General features: G+C 64.1%; 2 protein-coding genes across 6 annotated transcripts; one reads left to right on the top strand and one right to left on the bottom strand.

Annotated features, from left to right (window-relative positions):
- Positions 1-14: 14 nt before the first annotated feature.
- KLHL17 (kelch like family member 17) lies at positions 15-5,841 on the bottom strand. 3 transcript variants are annotated; one of them, XM_081224514.1, is made up of 12 exons: positions 5,703-5,841; positions 4,594-4,853; positions 4,385-4,506; positions 4,002-4,223; positions 3,407-3,523; positions 3,013-3,226; positions 2,587-2,731; positions 2,335-2,502; positions 1,827-1,915; positions 1,671-1,744; positions 1,289-1,470; positions 15-951 (listed from the first exon to the last, which is right to left on the bottom strand). In XM_081224514.1, exons 1-12 carry the CDS (start codon positions 5,810-5,812, stop codon positions 723-725), a joined length of 1,932 nt encoding a protein of 643 aa, XP_081080640.1. In that variant the 5' UTR covers positions 5,813-5,841; the 3' UTR covers positions 15-722. The 3 variants fall into 3 exon arrangements, with proteins under 3 accessions (XP_081080640.1, XP_081080639.1, XP_081080638.1); XM_081224513.1 differs by lacking the exon at positions 5,703-5,841 and having other exon boundaries at positions 4,590-4,690; XM_081224512.1 differs by lacking the exon at positions 5,703-5,841 and having other exon boundaries at positions 3,013-3,319; positions 4,590-4,690.
- Positions 5,842-7,136: 1,295 nt separating this feature from the next.
- NOC2L (NOC2 like nucleolar associated transcriptional repressor) lies at positions 7,137-19,908 on the top strand. 3 transcript variants are annotated; one of them, XM_081224510.1, is made up of 19 exons: positions 7,137-7,437; positions 7,581-7,733; positions 8,918-9,092; positions 9,181-9,300; positions 9,923-10,040; positions 10,127-10,217; positions 11,921-11,999; positions 12,090-12,200; positions 12,546-12,659; positions 13,360-13,548; positions 13,748-13,887; positions 14,757-14,868; positions 15,667-15,780; positions 16,032-16,133; positions 17,303-17,446; positions 17,552-17,665; positions 18,453-18,600; positions 18,907-18,963; positions 19,269-19,908. In XM_081224510.1, the coding sequence occupies exons 1-19, from the start codon at positions 7,412-7,414 to the stop codon at positions 19,373-19,375; spliced, it is 2,214 nt and encodes a 737-aa protein (XP_081080636.1). In that variant the 5' UTR covers positions 7,137-7,411; the 3' UTR covers positions 19,376-19,908. The 3 variants fall into 3 exon arrangements, with proteins under 3 accessions (XP_081080636.1, XP_081080635.1, XP_081080637.1); XM_081224509.1 differs by having other exon boundaries at positions 7,344-7,437; positions 9,920-10,040; XM_081224511.1 differs by lacking the exon at positions 18,907-18,963 and having other exon boundaries at positions 7,344-7,437; positions 9,920-10,040.
- The last annotated feature ends 88 nt before the right edge of the window (positions 19,909-19,996 follow it).

Here is a 19,996-nt window from a genome sequence, read left to right on the forward strand (position 1 = left end):
CAGGCCCTCCCGGTCACCCCAGACAGGACCCTGGAAGACAGAGATGGACACTCAGCCACAGGCCTGCAGAGCCCAGGAAACACGTTTATTGTTCAAGTGGCTCATATTGCTGTGCGCGGTCTGCGGTGCACGTGTGCCCAGCTCAGTGCAGGATCCAGAGATGGCACCACAGCCACAGGAAGGAAGCCCGATTCGTGCCCCCCCGCCGGAAGTGTGCCTGGCTGGGCGAGGCAAGGAGGTGTGCAAAGCTCAGGCTGGGGGTCTGCACCTGCTCAGAAAGCCCCCCCGAATAACTGCTCTGCATCACCCCTCGGTCCCTCCAGGTCTAGAGAGTCCAAGTTGGCCCCTTACCCACGGGCAACGCCAGTGTCCACCCGGTCGCTCCCCAGTGCCCCCAGCACGGTGGGAGGACACCCATGAGGGCAGCTTGGTCCCAGAGATAGGACACTTTAAAAGTAAACAGAGAAACTGGCAGCTGCAGCCTCCTCACCACCAATCGATAAATAAACGAGTGAATAAATAAATGGCACACACACACACAAACACTGAGAAAGGAACACAGAAACCCGCGGCCTAGACGCGTGGAGACTGGACAGACGGCCCCGGACGTTCCTGGTGGGGGCCGAGCCCCGCCCCACGCGCAGGGGAGGCAGGCGCTGGGCCCAGGGGGCTTAAGGCACGTGGGAGGCCGCGGGCGGGTCTCTGTGCGGCCGCGCCACGGGTCAGAGGCTGGTGGACGACACAGACAGCGTGGGCGAAGAGGGCGGCGGGAAGTTGAGCAGCTCGAGCACGGCCACGCCCACGCTGCTGCGCCGTGTGAACATGCAGGACGCGGCCACCCACTTGTTGGTCCTCGGGTTGTACTTCTCAATGGAGTTGAGGCTGGAACTGCCGTCGTTGCCCCCTACGGCGTACAGCCAGCCGTCCATGGACACCAGGTCGTGTGTGCTCCTGCCGGCAGGGCGGGCGGGGAGAAGTAAGGGGCGAGGCTGGGGGTGAGGAGGGCGCAGGGCCGGGTGTGGGGCCGTAGCCACCTGAGGAGCCTCAGGGGGCGGGGCCTTGGGAGGTACCCTGGGGGCAGGACGGATGGGGGGGGAAATGAGCCGGTCAGGCGGGGCCTTGGCATGATGGGGGCGGAGCCTTGGAGCTGTCGGGGCGGGGCCCTGGAGGGGGAGACCAGGGAGGGAGGTGGGGGGACACGCCGCGCAGGGGTGAGAGCCTGGGACACATCTGCCGGGGTCGGGGGTGCAGACCGCTGTGGTGGTGACAGGTGCGGGGGCCGGCACACCTCCGGACATTCATGGGCGCCACGCTCTCCCAGGCGCCCGCCCTGGGGCTGTATCTCTCCACGGAGTTGAGGCAGCTGGTGCCGTCGTTGCCGCCGGCCACGTAGAGCGCCCCCTCGAGCACCGCCACGCCCGCGGAGCTGCGCCGGCTCAGCATGGAGGCCACGGGCGTCCAGGAGCTCACCTGCGGCGGAGGGACGGGCTGGGGGCAGACCCACCACCAGCCTCCCTCCGTCTCCACGTGCAGGACTCTAGTCCAGGGTGGGGTGTCTGTGGGACAGGGTGGACGTAAAGGGATGACCCTCCGGGGGATGGGGGTGGCCAGAGAGCGATGACCCGAAGTAGCTCTGGGGAAGGGGAACGTGTGATTGGGGTGCTTCGCACCTGGGGCTCATACTTCTCCACGGTGGCCAGGTGTGATGAGCTGTCATAACCGCCCACGGCATACAGGTTCCCATCTACAGGGAGGCAACACACCCATGGTGCACCTGCTGTGTGCGGGGGTCCCTGGGGTGGGCGCTATGCGAAGCAGTCACCCACCGAGCATGGCCACGCGCACATATCGCCTCCGGGTGCTCATGGCGGCGATTGACGTCCACGTTCCCGTCAGGGGGTCGTAGCGCTCGGCACTGTAGACACCAGGACGGCCGCTGACCTTGAGCAGTGGCAGAAAGGCAGTCCCGGCCCCAGGACCTGCCCTCCCCCGAGGAATGACTACAGTTCTGTGCTAGGCAGTCACGGAGGCTGACCCCAGAGTCCCACTGGAGCAGGAAGCAGGGCCTACTAGGTGGACACAGGCCACGGGCTACCTGGATAATGCTGGGCAAGTGTCCACCTGGGCCCAGCCACTGGCCTGGTGGGAAGGACGCCAGAGAAGAAAGAAGGGGCCACCGGGCCAGCCCAGATGAGGAGGCACAGGGGACCCTGGTGACCTGACTCAGGCAGGGTCCCCCTTGGTTCCCCTCAGGCAGGACCTCTGCAGTCCTGATGCAGCCACACCTGCTGAGCCAACCCTGAACGGCCACCCGGCCCTGACCCCAGCCACTACCTGTTGAGGCAAGAGGCCCCATCGTAGCCACCGGCTGCATACAGGAGCCCGTGCAGGGCAGCCACACCCAGGCAGCTGCGCCTCGTGCCCATGGACACCTCAGGCTGCCAGGTGTTGGTCACAGGGTCGTAGGACTCTACGGTGGCCAGGTCTGAAGTCCCATCGTAACTAGGGGAGGGGTTCGCTGCTGGTCAGGGTTGGCCCAGTGGGCACATGCCAAGCCCCTGACCCGAGACCACCCCCCACTCTTACCCGCCCACGGCATACAGCCGGTTCCCAACTGCCGCCACGCCCACCCGGGCCCGGCGCGTGGACATTGAGGCCACCACATGCCAGCGGTCAGCGCGTGTGTCGTACGCTTCACAGTCCCCGTGGATGGCGAACAGGCTCCCACCACCTAGGGAGGGGGAGGTGACAGGGCAGGACGAGGGCCCAGGGGCGCAGTGGGCTATAGGAAGCTCTAGCACAGCCCGAGGCTGAGGGCCTGGAGGCTCCAAGGGCCAGTGGGGCCAGTGACTGGTGAGTGGGTCACACCACGGGGGACGGGAGAGCAGGTGTGGGGTGAGCGCAGGACGGACACGGCATGGGGTGGGGGGGTGCGGGGGCTCGTGCTAGGCTTGTGGGTAGGGGCACGGGGCAGGGATGGGGGACTGGATGGGACGGGACAGGTGGGCGTACCCACAGCGAACAGCACAGGGCCGGCGCCCTCACAGCGCCGAGGCCGGGTGCGGCTGGTGCCCAGGACGCCCCTCTGCTCGGGCAGCAGGTGGAACTTGAGGGCCTCAATGAGTAGGTCCTTGCAGTCCGGGTGGTGCCGCACCAGGCTCTCGGCGTCCACGTGGCCCAGCAGGAAGTCCCGGCTCAGCAGGGGCAGGCGTACACACTTCATCAGCTGGGGTGTGGTAGCAAACCTGCCACGGTCAGGCCTGCTCACGTGTCCTGGACCCTCCTCAAGACACGTGCCTGCATCACCCCTGTGGGAGCTCTGGGCACAGAAGAGCCCAGGCACGCCTGATCCTCAGCCACTGCATCCCCTCCCAAGCACCGTAGGCCCCCCAGGGCCTGGCCTCACCCGAGGAACGTGCTGCCTCCGGGTATCCACGTCGTGCTTGACCCAACTCAGGACGGCACGGTAGACGTCCTCCTCTGAAGGCACATTCAGGCTGTCGCTAGAGACCAGTTCCAGCACCTGGGGGTGGGGACCCTCAGACCTGAGATCTGGGGAGGGGCTTGGGGACCCATGGAGCCCTGAAGGTGCCTGGGAGGGAGAGTCCAAGGGGGCCCAGTGTCCCTATGAGGAAGAGCCAAGCAGGGTCAGGGGGCACAGACCCAGTTCCCATGGGCCTAGCTCCACAGCAGTCCTGGGAATACGGAACCAGGCATGGGACACTGTAGGCAGGTATGTGACCAGAACAGGACAGTGTCAGGTATCAATGGCGATGGCTTGTGTGGGGTTAGAAAATGGGGGTGGGGGGTTCCCAGGGGATGGGTGGCGGGGTTGGAATGTCGGTCAGAGACTGGAGATAAAGACTAAGGAGCAAAGGACCAGGTCTCATGGGCCCAGATGATGGGGGCCAGGGGGGCCAAGGCTGGTACTGGGGTCTGGCGATTGGGACAGGGTCGGGGTCCGAGTCAAGGTCCAGGCTGTGCTCCAGCTGCCACGTTACCTGCTTCAGCGGCAACAGCATGAACTCCTCAGTCTTGGCCACGTCCACGAAGTGCTGCAGCACGTACCTGTGTGCCGCCTTGAGCAGGTCACTGCACGAGTGTGTGTCGGCGAAGCCGCGGATGCCCAGACAGTTGGAGGGGTCGAGCTGACTCAGCAGGAACTTGCAGCAGGCGTCACGGACCCCGTTCAGCTGCAGGAGGCTGGCGGCCGGGAGCAAAGTCTATGGGGCAAAGGTGCGAGAGAGGGCCAGGGGAGCAGGGACAGAGAAATGGACGTGAGGATTGAAGGGGTGGCAGCGGAACAGGGGACGCTGGGGGCGTGGGGAGAGCGGAGGCACAAGCAGGGTGGAGGTTCGGGACGTGGGGGGTGAGGCAGCCTCACCTGCACGTTGCCTTCCCCCACCACGATCTCGGCCGTGTACGCAAACTGCACCAGCTGGTCCAGGGCCTGAGGGTCGATGTCGTGCAGCGTCACGTGCGTCTGACGGCTCTCACTCATCTCATCTGTGGGGACAGCAGGTCAGGCTGGTCCCCACCCTGGGAGAGCTGCAGAGTCCCCCAAGCGCCCGGACCCGATGGGGCAGTACTTGCTTGTGAACATGGCATGGAAGTAGGGGCTGCAGGAGGCCAGCACCACCTTGTGTGCCCGGATCTCCTTGGCAGCCACGTGCAAGACGATGTCACAGAGGAGGCCACGCTGCCGCATGCGGCTCATGGCCACGAAGGCGTCGTGGTAGTGTCGCTTGGAGTTGTGGGCGACGGTGTGGCCCTCGCGGCTCAGCAGCTGCACTGCACCCTCCATGGGGCCCGTGGGCCGGGCCTGCCGGGGCCGGGCACGCTCTGCCTCGGGGCTGTAGGTGGGCAGTGCCTGGTCACGGTGTGCTCTGCAGGGAGCTGCTCACCCACCCCTGAGACCCTGGGCAGGGCCTGGGCACCCAGGAGGCCGCCCGCCCCCGGCAGCCCGAACCCGGTTTCCATCGAGGACCCACCCCTCTCAGGACCGCCCCTGCTCTCCGGGCGCCACCGCACTCTATTCCCTCGCATCCAGGGAGCCCAACTAGACCCTGCTCCAACCTGCTACCAGAGTGAGGTCGGATCCCAAGCCAGAGCCCGGTCCATCATTGAACCTGTACATCTTCCTCTGCCGCGACCCTTGCTCAAGCACCACACTTCCCTCCGCCCGGGGGCCTCCGTGAAGAACCCGGCTCTCTAGACCCTCCTCGGGACTAGGCTCTCTGTCCATCGCTGGCAACCCTTCCCGTACCCCCATCAGAGTCCGGTGTCCTCGGCACGGGCAGGGCATGCGGGAAGTGCACGAGGTGAAACTGGTCCGTACTGACCGGTGGCTCTGAAGCCCCTACACCGACCAGCAAGTGTGACCTCTCTTGACCGCCAACCCCCATCATTCAGACAGGCCGCCCGAGTCTTTGAACGGCGCAGCCGGAATTCAAGGGCGGCGGGAGGGGACAGAGCCTCCGGGAGCAGCCTCCTCGGGACGCCCTGCCCCGCGCCGAATGTATGCGCGGGTAACGCAGGGGTCCTGGACCCTCCGCGGTCGGGCCGAGCCTGCGGGGCACGAGGCCGCCCCCTCCCGGCAGCCTGCCAGGGTCGGCGCGCCCCTCCCTCCCTCCTTCCCCCCTCCTTCCCCCCTCCTCCTCGGCCCTGGCCAGTCACGGTCCCCAGGCCCCCGGCCCACTCACGCTGCCGGCTGCGGCGGCGGTGGCGGCGGCGGAGCCTCGGGCGCGGGCCCCGGGCTGCCGTGCTCTGGACTTTGCGTCCTGCCGGCCGGGCGCTCGCTGCGCGGCTGCATGGGTTCGGCCGCCGGCCCGCCGCCGATCCGCGGAGGATGCACGGACAAGCGGACGCTGGACGGCTGGAGGACTGCTCGGCGGTGGCGGCAGGCTCGGCGTTCCTCGCTCCCGCCGCTTGGCCGCAGCCGCTGTTTCTCGGCGCCGCCCGCTCCGCCTCCCGCGCTCCCCCGAGGTTTCAGGGGCGCCGCGTAGCGCGCGAATCCTCCCAATGTTTCGGCGCTCCGTCCGCCTCCTCCTCCAGGAAGCCCCCTGGGCCCCGCCCGCCGCCTATCCCCAAGAAACCTCCCGGACCTTCCGCCCGCCTCAACTCGTTCAAGAAGCACCCCTCGCCCCTTCCGGGGCCCCGCATCTCCTGGGGGGCCGAATGGCCCCACGTGATGCCCCTGAGACCTGAGCCAGCCGGGGGCCCCGTCTGCCCTCCTCTCTCCAACCCCACGCAGGCCACTTTGCGTCTGGCCTTGATCTGGACGCTGGCTGCAGAGCGGGAGAGGGGTGGGGGTGCACGCCCTGGGCGCTGAGGGGTCCCCTGTCTTGGGATCTGGCTGTCCAGGCCCGCGGACCTCCGCCATTAGGACGAGTGGGGGGAGGGGAGGGCATAGGTTGGCTTCCCCACCTCCTTCCTTCCCCAAGGCAACCTTCCAGCCTCCGGGCCTTTGCACCTGCAGGCTGTTCCACAGATAGGGCAGAGCAAAAGTGGCTGTCCCTGCCCGGGCCGGCCTGGGGACTTAGGCAGATGTGTTCGTAGCTGAATTCCCAGCGGAGGACTCGCTGGACTGAAATATCAGCCATCCTCTTTCAGGGAGATTTGGCCAACCTGGTTTCAGAAACAGTGCTCGGGTCTGTCGCCTGTCTGCCCCCTCCTGCTCCCCCAGCGCAGGTGCTGTGGGGCTGTCCAGTGAAGTGGAAACGGCTCTTATTGTTCTGATCCTCATCAGAGTGTCATTTATCAATTCGCAAACAGCCCATCTATAGCATCACCATTTCTATTTTCGTCTGTTTTTTCTACTAAAGATTATTGGCTTTTTATTATTGATTTCTAAGAGCTCTTTGTATAGAAGTCCTCTCTGACACATGTTTCCCCCCATGCATTTTTTCCGTGGTCAATGCATTGACATCCTCACAGGCACGTGTTCACGGAACCCGCGGGGGGGAGCGGGGGGGCTGTGGGCTGGGCTGGGCGAGGGTGACCCGGCCCGGCCCTCCCCCAGGTCGGTGTCGTTATTAGTGCCTTTTTTGGTAAACGTCACAGATTTGTGAGCGGAATGGCGGGATTCCGCCCTACGCAGTCCTGCCGGGTGCTGGAGCTCCGTCCGCAGTCTGTCCCTCAGCGGAAGCGAGCGGGAGCCGTGACTGAACCAGGCCTGCGCAGGGAGCATTCGTCCCGCGTGCCACCCTGGGAGGCCGAGCGCCTCCCGCCCAAAAAGAGAGCTGAACGCGCCCTCCCGCCTGGATGCCGCCGCAGCCAAGGTTGGAGAACCTTAAAGCCACCTGGCGGGGCGCGGCGGGGCGGGGCCAGGGGCGGGGTTGCCTGCAGGAAGCGCGCCTGGCGCAAGGCCTGCTGGGGCCGGAAGTGGGGCGCACGCTACGGGCCTGCAGTTATGGCGGCGGCGTGGACCCGCAAGCGGTGAGTTGAGGCTCCGATCAGGCCTCCCGGCGGGTGCTTGCATCCAGAGAGGCTCCCCTTGCGCCTCTCTGTGTTCCTGGGGCGGCCGGGCTGGGGCACACCGGGCTGGCAGGGAGTCGTGACTCCAACGGCATGGCCCGCAGGCGCCTGGCGGAGCTGACGGTGGACGAGTTCCTGGCCTCGGGCTTTGATGCCGAGTCCGACTCGGAGCCCGAAGGAGCCCCAGAGGCGGAGACGGGGGCGGCGCGCGGAGCGGCCCGGAGCCCGGATGGGCCAGGTGGGAGTCCCTTGGCCAGGTGAGTGGAGCGTCTTCTACGGGCCGTGTGTAAGCAGAACCCACTTAACCGTCCTGGCCCGCCCCACCAGAAGGGTGCTGACCACTCCTGGGGCCTCAGGACTGAGACCTAGGGACCTCTGACCTCTCCCCCATACCTTTCGGCTTGTTTATTCTTCCATCGGTATTTACGGAGTGACTGCTCTGTGCCAAGTCATCCCAGTGTTGGGAAATGCTGGAGAATAGTACTCATTTTGGCTTAGGAGCGCTTACTCGGCCTTGGATAAGCCACAGCATGTAGGGTGGTGGACGAAATAAGTGCTGCAGACAGGAAGGAAAAGCAGAAGGAGCTGGAGGAATAGGGAGCATAGGCGGGAGCTTCTGCGGCAGCGTTAGGTGGAGTGGATAAGGCCGTTTTAGGAAACCCGAGGGAGTAAATTGCAGCAGTAGGGGAAGAATGTCTGGGTGTTTCAGGCAGCAGGAACAGCAAAGGTCCCGAGTTGAGAGTGAGCCTTACGCAGAGTTGAGCATGGCTGTGGCAGGAATGCGAGGAGAGAAGTAGGAGGTGAAGCTGGAGAGACGGTGATGGGGCTGGATCTTGTAGACCGTTTATATGGCGTCTCAGTGCAGTTGGAAATTATCCTAGGGTTTTGAGTAGCGAAGTAACGTCGCGTGACATGTCACAGGATGGGCCCCTCCGATTGCTGTGCTGAGAGCAGGTTGTAAGCGGCTGGAGTGGACAAGCGAATTGAGAGATGATGCTGGTTTGAGAGGAGTCGTGAGACTTTTGGAAGTATTGATGATGAGATCTCGTGACAGGGTGCATGCTGGGTGTGAGAGGCAGAGAGGGTTTACCTTTCACGTGAGTACCTGGAAAGGGGGAGTCAGCGACAGCTGAGGTAGGCAGTGTGTGGGCGGAGTAAGTTCGGGGGAAGCTGCAAGTTCAGCGTTGTTTTGAAACACGCGTTGGGTTTGAAACACGTGTGCAGAGGCTGTTGGATGTTTGAGTCCAGACTTTGGGGCAGAGAGAGATCTGCTGAAAACTTCCTCTCTGGCAATCCCTCTGCCTTGGTCGTTGGCAGCTGCTGTGGAGGAAGCAGACTAAGCCTCATAGGTTCTCTGAGGAGGACGGGAAGCCCGATCCCCCCTCCCCCCTTGGCCTTGGCCGTGCCTGCCGGTCCGACTTGATGACCCCCACCTTCTCAGCCGCCGCAGGGGCCGTGCGTCTGAGCACAAGGACCAGCTCTCTCGACTGAAGGACAAAGACCCTGAGTTCTACAAGTTCCTGCAGGAGAATGACCAGAGCCTGCTGAACTTCAGTGATTCGGACAGCTCTGAGGGCGAGGAGGGGCAGCTCCACTCCATGCCGGACGGGCTGGAAGTGAGAGCCTGTGCACCGTTGGGCGGGGGCAGGGGCATATTTGTGGCCTCTGCATCTGGTCCAGTGGGGCCCTCTGTGTCTGGTGCAGGAAGCAAGTGAGGAGGAGGAAGACGAGGAGGACAGGGCCCCCAGAGGACCTACGGGGAAGAGGAGGGATTCTGCCTCTGTGACCCTCGCCATGGTTGAGAGATGGAAGCAGGCAGCAAAGGTGAGAAGTGGCGTGGGCTGGGCCGCTGACCCCGCCCCAGCTCCCGCCCCCTTGCTTTCTTTCACTTATCTGGGGCAGTGCAGGTGGGAGGAGCCCTCTCTGAGCCCTGTTCAGCACAAGAGAATCTCGCAGTTTTCCCTGCACGCTAGGAGGGGTCAGGACCGCACTCTCTCCTTCATTCAGAGCCTAGGGCCTCCGCCTTCTCCTTTCTTCTCTGTTTCTCTCCGGGGCTCTCTGAAGTCTACTGTGGGCAGGACATAGTCTCTGTGCCTTTGCTCGCTGGTGGAGCCAGGGCCCTTCGGAGGGCCTTGCGGTGGTTTCTGCAGGGAAAAGAAAGGACAGAAAGGGAGAACTCCAGATACCACTTGGAGCTGGCCATTGTTTAGATCCCGGCTCCTCAGCCCCTCCCCCGTGGCCCTTCCAGGAGGATTCTGGACTCTTCTTGTTCCCTGCACATGGCTCCGTAACACGGCTCCCACCTCTGCTCTTGGTCTGAGGATGTGGCCAAGCGTGCCTTTCTCTCATAGAGCAGGTTCCTGGAGCCCCAGCTAGCTGCCTCTCGCTTTGCCCAGCACAGCTGACTGCTCCTCCAACATTCCGGGTCCTTCTGCCCTTTTAGCAGCACCTTACTCCAAAGCTGTTCCACGAAGTTGTGCAGGCGTTTCGAGCAGCCGTGGCCACCACCCAAGGAGAACAGGAAGGCACTGAGACCAGCAAATTCCAGGTCACGGACAGTGCTGGTGAGCTGGGGTGAGGGGACCAGGGATACAGTCTCTATGTTCCATTTTCTGTCCTGAGAGTGGCATCTCTGGTCCCCTCATTGCAGTGTTCAACGCTCTGGTCACTTTCTGCATCAGAGATCTCTTTGGCTGTCTCCAGGAGCTGCTGTTTAGAAAAGCCCCAAAGGACAGTAGCAGGTAAGAAGGAAGAGGATGGCATGGGGAGGCGTGGTCAGGGCCCTGCACTGGGGAAGGCAGGGGCTCTGGGACCTAGGGGCCCCCTCTAGACCCAGCTGGCACAGAGGGATGTGGAGGACAGAGCCAGGCTCTTTGCAGGGCTCTTGGGAGAGGCTGGACACTCAGGGCCCGGTGGGGGCAGCCCTGTCCTTCCTCCTTCCTGCCCAGGATTCCTCCAGGGCCACAGAGTGTGTGCTTGGCTTTGCTCCCCCGTCTTCCCCGGTCAGGATTCTCTCTTTTCTCTTTGGACAAGTCAAGTCTCGTCTGCTCTCCTTGCTCTTTGGCTGGTGCGAGTGTGTGTGTCTAGGCAGGGGCCCCATCCACGCTCGCTTGAGGACCTTGACTTTCGTGCGAGAGGTCAGTTGAGCAGAGAAGGCCGTGGAAGGTTTTCAGAGGGGAGAGGGGAGCAGCCGACATTTGGCAGCTTGTGGGTTCCCTTGGGGCTCCCAGGAGCCTGCAGCCACGTGACCTGGAGGCAGGAAAGGCTTGGAGGGTCAGACTCACCCCGTCGCTGCTCAGAGGGAGAAAGAAGCTCCAGGGAGAGGTCCGTCGGGACCCCCTGGAGGGGAGGTGGAGGAGGCCGGGACTCGGGGATGGGAGTGCCTGGGCCTGGGGGGGGTGGTCGGGGCGGGACTGACGCGGCCAAGTGGGGGTGGCTGCCTCAGGGGACAGGGCAGCTGGCTGCCGGCGAGAGTGCAGGGCCACAGGCGGTGAGTGAGTGGGCAGCGAAGAGGCAGCGCAAGTGGTGCTGGCGTTGGCTGGGTGCGGGCGCCCATGGGGGCCGCTGCAGTGGGGAGAGCGGTCACCATGGAGGACAGCGGGCTTGGGAGGAAGCAGCAGCGCCGCCTGGGTCGTGGGTCCAGGTGCCCCGCAGCCGGCCTCAGCCCATGGGGAAGGCTATTAGGGGCCCTTGTCCTTGGTTCTTTTGCACACGTTAGCAGGGTTAACAGACACTTAACGTGCTGAGTTTTGCAAGTGTTGAGAGGTGACACCTCTGAGAAACTTCTTAAGCATCAGCCACTGCTGCTGAAATTAAGGTGTAAATGACTTGGTCTCTGTAAAGCGTATGTGGCCTGGGGAGTTCCCCGGTGGTCCAGTGGTTAGGATTCGGTGCTTTCACTGCCGTGGCCCAGATTCAGTCCCTGGTCGGGGAACGGAGATCCTGTAAGCCGCAAGGGTAACAACAACGACAAAAACTGTATGTGGCCCAAAGGAAGACAGCTTGTGCTGGTTGGCGATGCCTGGGTCAGACCTGGGACTGCAGAGTGTGGGTGCCTGAGGGGTGTGGGGAGCTGGAGGCCAGGGGTCTGTGTGGGGGCTCTGGGGGAAGTGGCTGGCCCTGGGCTCAGACGGGAAGGATGGTCAGCCCTCTGGCCGGGTGGGGTGGCCTGTGGGGGACTTGGGGCTCGGTGGTACCCCTCCTTAGGCGTAGCTGTGGGCCACCCTTGAGAGAGTCCTGGTGTGTCTCTCGTGTTCATCCAGCTGGAAAGGTCCCTGAACTCGTGGGAAAGATGGGGGGGGGTGTCTCACCCCAGGGCCCATGTGCCCTTGCGTCCTGGACACTGTGTGTGTCCTGGACGGGACGTGGCTTGGGGCACACCCCTGCCTCCTGCTGGCCTCCTGCTGGCCTCGTGTCTGAGCTGGAGGGTGCGGTCTCCCTGCAGGGTGTTGCAGCCATCCAGCAGCCCGCTGTGGGGGAAGCTCCGGCTGGACATCAAGGCTTACCTGAGCTCCGTCACACAGGTGCAGTTCTGGGGGGCGGGGCCTGGCTGCATCCACCGGTCCGATCCTTCCTCGTGTCCTGGGCCTCGCTGACCTCTCCTGCTTCCCCAGCTGGTGGCCTGTGTGGCAGAGGCAACAGTAGTGGCGGCCATCCTCCAGCACGTCAGCAGCTCCGTGCCCTACTACCTGACCTTCCCCAAGCAGTGCCGCGTGCTGCTCAAGGTGCGCAGCCCCACTGCCGGCTGGAGTGCAGGGGGCATCTGTGCCACCCCATGGGGTTCTGTCTTGGGGGCACGCTCGAGGCAGCACAGCCCAGTCACGCGAGGACGGGCTCCCCTGGGGGGTGGGGGGCAGCTTTCTGGCACCCACGTACGTACATGCGCTGGACAGCAGAGGTCAGTTTTCACCGTCCGGCCTTCAGGAGGGGTGCTGTGCTCTGGTCTCGCTCCTCCGCGATTGAGCTCTAACTCGGGGAGTTCCCCGGGGCACTGTGGGAAGGGCCGTCTCTGGCCGGGCTTGGGGCGGGGTGGTGGGGCCGGGGCAGGCGGTGACAGCTCGCCTCCACAGAGGATGGTGGTCCTGTGGGGCACGGGTGAGGAGACGCTGCGCGTGCTGGCCTTCCTGGTCCTTGTCAAGGTCTGCCGGCACAAGAAGGAAGTCTTCCTGAGCCCCGTCCTCAAGGTAGTGGTGCCCCCGGCTCTTCCACTAGGGTCTGGGTGGAAGGTCTCGACCTGAGGGCTGGGCAGGCTGCCTTTGTGGTCGGTGTTTCTCGCGGGTGCTGTGACCCTGGGCAGACCCAGGTCCTCGTCATGGCTTCCTCCAAGAGAAGTGGGGGACGGGACGGCACGGGGACAGGAGCCCTTGGTCCCCCTGGGGCTCCACATGGAGTGACCTGCACAGCTCTCCCCTCAGTGGACGAAGACATCAGACGTGGAGAAGGGCGGGGACCCTGCTGCCTGGCTCTAAACCTGAGGTGGCCTACCCTGCACAGGACCCTCTGGAAGCCCCTTGCATCAGCCTGGCGGGCAGCTGGGGCTTCTCTGTCTCCTTCCCTTCTGGTCCGTCCACGTCCCTTGCCCGTTCCCACGGTTATTCATGCTGCAGCTCCCTCCTTCCTGGGTGTCTAGGCTTCCCCGTAAGACCCTTCCCCTCGGCACTGCAGACTCTGCCCGGGACTGGTGGGCTGAGCAGCAGTGGGGCCTCGAGAAGCAGGGCCGTGCAGCAGAGGGGGGTCTGCGGCACACGTGGCTGGGCTGTGGTTCCTGCTGAGGCCAGCTCTGAGGGAAAGGCCCCGGGTGTCTGCAGGGGGCTTGGAGCTGGGTGGCGGGGGCATGGCGCCCTGGGAGCTCAAAGGTGGCTCTGACTAAGGTGTTTCCGGCAGCAAATGTACATCACGTACGTGAGGAACTGCAGGTTCACCTCCCCCAGCACCCTGCCCCTCGTCAACTTCATGCAGCGGACTCTGACAGAGCTGCTGGCCCTGGACGCTGGCGTCGCCTACCAGCACGCATTCCTCTACATCCGCCAGCTCGCCATCCACCTGCGCAATGCCATGACCACGCGCAAGAAGGTGGGTGGGGGCGGGGGCGGGGCCTGACCCACTGCGGGGGGGGCGGGGGCGGGGCCTGACCCACTGCGGGGGGGGGGGGGCGGGGCCTCCTGCGAGAGGCAGCTCAGCCCCTTGGTGGCGCCAGGGCCCTTGCTGGTGGGGGCTGTGGAGTAGGTGAAGGGGACCCGGGGCTGACCCGGGTGGACTGCACTCTGCCCAGGAGACGTACCAGTCAGTGTACAACTGGCAGTTCGTGCACTGCCTCTACCTGTGGTGCCGCGCCCTCAGCACCATCTGCCCCAGCGAAGCTCTGCGGCCCTTGATCTACCCCCTGTCCCAGGTTGTCATCGGTTGCGTCAAGTGAGTCGGGGCCGGGGGGTTGCCCCAAGGGCCGAAGGAGGTGGGGCCGGGGTTACATAGGTATCCTGGGGCTCAGGGCCAGGGTTACACAGGGAGAAGTTTACAGGAGGCTGTCCTGGAGGCCAGGGTAGGGTCGGGGTTGTTCACAGATGGTCTGGCCAGTGCCCCTGGCAGCTGGGGCCTCCAGGTGTGGTGTCTGTGACTTGGCAGCACCTGAGGAAGGTCTGGGCTGAGGCTGTTCATGGCCTTGTCCCCGACATCCCAGAATCATTGTCAGCTGGGCCTCTCGGTTGCCTGTGACCTGGTACCTTAGTCCAGGATGCCGCACACACGTGCATTCTGGGGACGCGGGGTAGAGGGGGCTGTGTGCAGTTTGAAGGGATTTGGGCTTATCTGCCTGGACGTTGTGGACGGAGCAGGTTTGCAGTGACCTGCCGCAGTTGGTTTGCCTATGAATATCCGTCTTGTTGGTCTCTGGGGGCAGAGACTGGCGGAGCCACATGTGGCCAGCAGAGGGCATCCTTGTCCTCCTGAAAGGAGAAGAAAGGAAAGCTTTGCTGTCCCACGTGTTAAAATGAAATTGAGTCGTTAGCCAGGTGGGGTGTGGTCTCCCCCACCCCACCTCCCCGCCACCGTAACTGAGCAAGGAGGCAGGTCCTTAGAACTGCGACTTCGGTTGGGGCCTTTTGTCCTGCTTTTATCTGTCTGAGGCTGGTGTGGCTGCTGACCCTGCTGGGAAGGAGCCCTTCCTAAGGTTGGAGCCCAGTGGGTGGGGGGGGTTCAGAGGCAGCTGGGCCAGGCGGCTGAGGCTGGTTTGGGGGTCTCTGAGTCTGGGGTCTCTGCTCACTCCCGCCTTCCCACACCCCCAGGCTGGTCCCCACTGCCCGCTTCTACCCGCTGCGCATGCACTGCGTGCGCGCCCTGACGCTGCTCTCGGAGGGCACGGGCACCTTCATCCCGGTGCTACCCTTCATCCTTGAGGTGAGCGGGTGCTCGGGGTGGGGGGAGCGGAGGGTGCAGGAGGGAAGACGCCTCCTGCCGCGTGTGGCCAGACCACTCCTCAGCTCGGTGCAGCTCTCCTGAGTGCTGGCTCTTTGCCCATAGCACACAGGTGTTGAGGGCGTTACTCTGCACGGTGCCTGCCCGATAGGCGAGAGTGGCACCGCAGGTGAGGACAGCTGCTCTGCTGGGCTGGCCCGACGGCGCTGGTTTTAGGGCACAGACTTGGGTCGATCTGGGTGTTGGCCCAAGATTAGAGTGAGCGGCGGAGCTGGGCTGGAAGCCCCGTCTGATTCCAAAGCTGTGTTCCCTTTGCTGCCTCTGTGCATGTGTACCTGTGTGTATACGTGTGCACGTAGCTTAGGTAGGGAGAGGCTTCAGTCCAAAGGCTAGAGATCCACTAGGGCCGGGACCAGGCTGTGGGGAGGCGATCGTGGGTGAGGAAATTGCAGTGATGGTGATCCTGTGCAGGAGGGACCCTTCTTTGTCTCCAGACACTGGTTCTCATGGCTCCCTGGCCCAGTTTCAGGAGGGGGACAGCAGCAGTGTGTAAGGGTGTGGCCTGGTCCTGCCCCATTGGCCAGGGCCCTGCTCTAGGGCAGAGGGACTCCCTTGGGGACCAGAGATCTGGAAGGTGAGCAGACTGTGGGGGGAGGGGTGGTGTCTGTGAGGCCGCGGGGCTGGCACTGTATCTGGCCACTTGTCCTTGGTCTCAAGATGGGTCTCCAGAGACCCAGGGTACTGGGGTGGGCAGGCTGGGCTGACGGGTCCTTGGGGCAGATTTTCCAGCAGGTCGACTTCAACAGGAGGCCGGGGCGCATGAGCTCCAGGCCCATCAACTTTGCTGTGATCCTGAAGCTGTCCAAGGTCAACCTGCAGGAGAAGGCGTACCGGGTGAGCGCAGCCTGCAGAGGGGTCCGGGGATGCCCTGGGTGGGGTCACGGCAGGATGTCGCAGGGCACCGAGGCCAGCGTGCGGGGTGACTGGAGGTAGATGAGTGTGGGTGGGAGAAGGCTCGCTGCCCTCCAGGACTGAACCTCCAGGCCTCCCGGGGCTGGGGTAGCCTGGTGAGCCTGAGCCCGAGTGTGGCTCCGAGGTCTGAGCTCCCCTCCGCCCTGACGCCGCCTGCTCCCTCGCTGCCTCAGGACGGCCTGGTGGAGCAACTATACGACCTCAGCCTGGAGTACCTGCACAGTCAGGCCCACAGCATTGCATTCCCCGAGCTGGCGCTGCCCGCTGTCTTGCAGGTGTGTGCCCCCTGCCCCCCGCCCGAGTCCCTCTGTGGGCCCAACCCCTCAGCAGACCAGACCGCCTCCTGACGGACTGGCGCCCTCGCTTGGGGCCAGAGCAAGGCAGCCCTGTCACAGCCGCACAGGGCCAGTGGCAGAGCCTGGTCAGCTTGGGGTCTCTGTGCTGGCACCACCTGGCAGCTGGGTCCCCGGGGCCGTGGTGTTGGGGTACATGCCTGGGTGTGGAGCCTGAGGAGGGCGCTGGCCCGGGTGCATCAGGAGGACCCCGGGACCTGTCAGCCCCCCTCTAGCCTGCTACAGCCCAGGGCCCAGACCAGCCGTGAGGGTTCCTGGGGGTGTTGGGGCTCAGCAGGCTGGACCGCCCCCGGCTCTAGGTTGGGCTGGTCTCACTGCATGCTTTCCCAGGTGCTCCTGGGCCGGGTGAGGAGGTAGGAGACGTTAGGGGGTCATAGGAAGCCCTGGCCGCCCACCTCAGCTTTTCTTCAGGCGACATTTGGGGTGGGATGGGGGGGTGTCTTCCCTCTCAGAAGCCCCTTGGAGATCCGTTTACTTTCAGCCTAGGTGTTTCTCATTTCAGGGAGGCGCGTACCCATCTGGCCCTGGTGGGGAGTGGGGCGGGGTAGCTCAGACATAGGTGTGTGCGCGTCGTCCTCTCTCTGAGTCTTGGGGATCACGGTCTAGAAGAGGGTCAACAAACGTTTTTGGTAAAAAGTCAGATGGTAGATATTTTAGGCTTTGCAATCACGGGGTTTCTCAATCCGCTCAACTTTCCCTCAGAAATGCAAAAAAATTCACAGAAACGCAGGAAGGAACGAGTGTGCCGCGTGCCAGCACGTTATTTACAGACAGGCAGCAGGCGGGATGTGGCCTGGAGGGTGGATCCATCCTGCCCTTGCCCACCCCTCTGCCTGGCCCACGGGGTTGGTGGGCATCCTCCTGTCAGCCCTTCGACCCCCACAGGTCCCTAAGGGCTGGGCCATAGAGTCACGCAGCCCCCCCGCCGCCCCCCCCACACTTGCACTGGGGCTCCCCCCACCTCAGGTGCGTCCCCCAGGGCTCTGAGACACAGGAACCCATGACCCGCCCCCGCCTGCCTGCGGTCACCGCTCGGGGGGTGCAGAGCGGCCTTGTGCCTGGGGCTAGGCTGAGCCCCTCTTCTCCTGCAGCTGAAATCCTTCCTCCGGGAGTGCAAGGTGGCCAACTACTGCCGTCAGGTGCGTCAGCTGCTCGAGAAGGTGCAGGAGAACGCAGAACACGTCCGCAGCCTCCGCCAGAGGGTCTCCTTCGGCGTGTCCGACCAGCGCGCAGTGGTCAGCTGGGGGCTGGTGCCGGGGCCCGGGGGACACTGGTCAGTGTGTGGCTGAGGTTTGGGGGTTTGCCTGGGGCGGGACATGACCCTGGATCTCCCTGCACAGGATGCCTGGGAGAAGCGGACCCGGGAGGAGGGGACCCCGCTCACGAAGTACTACAGCCAGTGGCGGAAGCTGAGGGACCGTGAGATCCAGCTGGAGATCAGTGGCAAAGAGCGGGTATGGGCGGGGGTGCGTCGGGGATGTGGGCACGGCTGGGAGGACGTCAGCAGGGGTCGGTGGGTGCTGCCCGTAGCCACCCTCGCTGCAGCGTGTGCTGGTGCTGCCGATGCTCTGATGGGGCGGATGGCGGGCAGAACCAGGTAGAGTCTGGGGGCTTCTCCCACGACCCTCAGGTGGAGAGGCCCCAGGGCTGTGCTGGGGCAGAGGCTGCTGCCCCTCAGGCCTGACGGGCTGGGGCTTTTGGGGGAGCGAGTGCTGGGCTGACCTTGTCACCTAGGCCAGTCTGTGGACACCAGGAGGGCCAGTGGGGAGGTACAGGAAGAGCTCTAGCTCTGTGTTTGGGTCTGGGCCTGATCGGTGGGTGCATGACATTGTGACCTGAGGGGACAGCTTCGTGCCAAGTGACATGACTGTCTGCATCCCTGTCCTGGTGTCAGTGTGGGCAGGCCATCTGTTCTGGGAGTGACGGTTGAAAATGAGGGGAGGAGGACGGTCGGAGCCTGCAGCTCTGACGTCACTTAGCGGGCCTCCTCACTGGCCTGGTGGGGCGGCTGTCCAGGAACCCTACCCAGTGATGCCGACCAAGCGTCCCAAGTGGCCAAGCAGGGTCCTTGCGTGGGGGGGTGGGCTGGAGGCTAGAGGGGCTCACGGGGCAGGAGGGCGCAGGACTGGGTCTGGAATGTGAGTCGGGCTTGGGCTTGGGGCGTGGTTTGGGCTGTGGCCAGTGGGCAGGCAGCCCTGAGAGCCCACCCTCACCTGCAGCTCTGGGTCCCTGTCCTTCCAGCTGGAAGATTTGAACTTCCCAGAGGTAAAGCGCCGCAAGGTGGCGGACAGGAAGGATGAGGACAGGGCAGAATTCAAGGACCTATTTGAACTGGACAGTGCTGAGGATGAGGACGACGATGACGACGCCCCCGACTTCCCAGAGAGAGGTGGGGCCTGGGGGAGGAGGGAGCAGCTGGGCCTGGCAGGCCTCCCACCTCATGGAACCAGAGGGAGGACACTTATCCCTCCTCTGCCTCTCCTGCCTCGGGGCTGGCTTTGAGGTGGGGGCCCCCAGGCCTTGGGTCACCCCCTCCCACCACCACCTTTCAGGCAGTTCCCCTCCCACTTGAACAGAGGAGACCTAAGGGAAAGTGGGGTCCAGGGCTGTGCTCCAGCCCCCATCCTGCCTTAGCTGCCCCTCTGTGCATTTGCTGGTGGGTCCACCCCCATGGGCTCTTGTGCTTGGTCCCCAGGGACGCCTGGGTCCCCGAAAGCTTGGCAGAGGGTGGAGGAAGTCAGCGACTCAGAGGGTAAGTGGTTCCTGAGAGTGCGGGGTGCCGTGGTTTTTGAGCCCATCTGTCTGGAGCCTGAGACTGTCATGGGGGATCCGGTGGGTGGGCAGGGCCATCGGCTCTAAGCTGGGCCCACGCCCCCGCCCCCGCCCCCGGGGACGCTGGGCCAGCTGCTCCATCCCTGCTGGCTCTGGCCCCCAGCCCCCAGCAACAGCAGCAGCGATAAATTAATTAGTGCTGTGATTAATTAGTGATGAGTAACCTCCCAGGCTGGCGGCTTCCTGATAAAGCAGAATTTATGTAGCTGTGCGCTCTCCCTGCAGATGGAAGCCCAGACACAGAGGCGGGGCCGGACCCCCAGGAGCCCTGGCGGCTGGCCCAGGGGCCGGAGGACGAGCTGCAGGATCTAGAGCTCTCCGAGGACGACTGAGGGCTGCCCCCCTGGAGCCTCATGGGGGGCTGCTGCGTGGTGTTCCCACCTCACCAGGCAGTCAGGTGTGCTGCTTCCCGGCTGCGGCTGAGCCGAGGCCCTGGGGGCCGTGCCCACGCAGGGCGTAGATGGTGGATAGGGCTTTATTTTTACAACAGAAGAGACCAGAAAGGACCAAGTGCTGTTCCAAGTCTTGGAGTGGCGGCCATGGGGACGTAAACCACCGTGGGGCTGGCCTCCTGCCGCAGCTTATGGTGGCGGGTGAGATGCACCTACCCCACGAAGGAGGCTGACCTGGAGCGGGGCTCTGTTGGCGTGCAGTCATGCCGTGGGCACGGCCGACGCTGCAGGGCCTGGGGTGCGCCTGCGCCTCCTCTGTCTCTCGTTTGTCTGCAGCCGCCCAGGGTGCAGCGCCCCCGCCCCGGGCCTGGGTTCGGTCCCCGCGCGGTCTGCACCGGGCTCTGCAGGCGCCCCCAGAGAGTCTTTGGAAACTCATTATTTTCCTCTTAAATCATGTGTTTTCGTTTTAAAAATTGTGTTTTTGCATCCAAAACTGAAAGGAGGATAAGCTGTGGGGTCGGGAGCCTTGGCCGGGGAGCAGCCGGCAGTGAAGGATGGGGG

Source organism: Mesoplodon bidens (genome assembly GCF_964165515.1).
Source record: "Mesoplodon bidens genome assembly, chromosome: 2".
Classification (NCBI taxonomy): Eukaryota; Metazoa; Chordata; class Mammalia; order Artiodactyla; family Ziphiidae; genus Mesoplodon; species Mesoplodon bidens.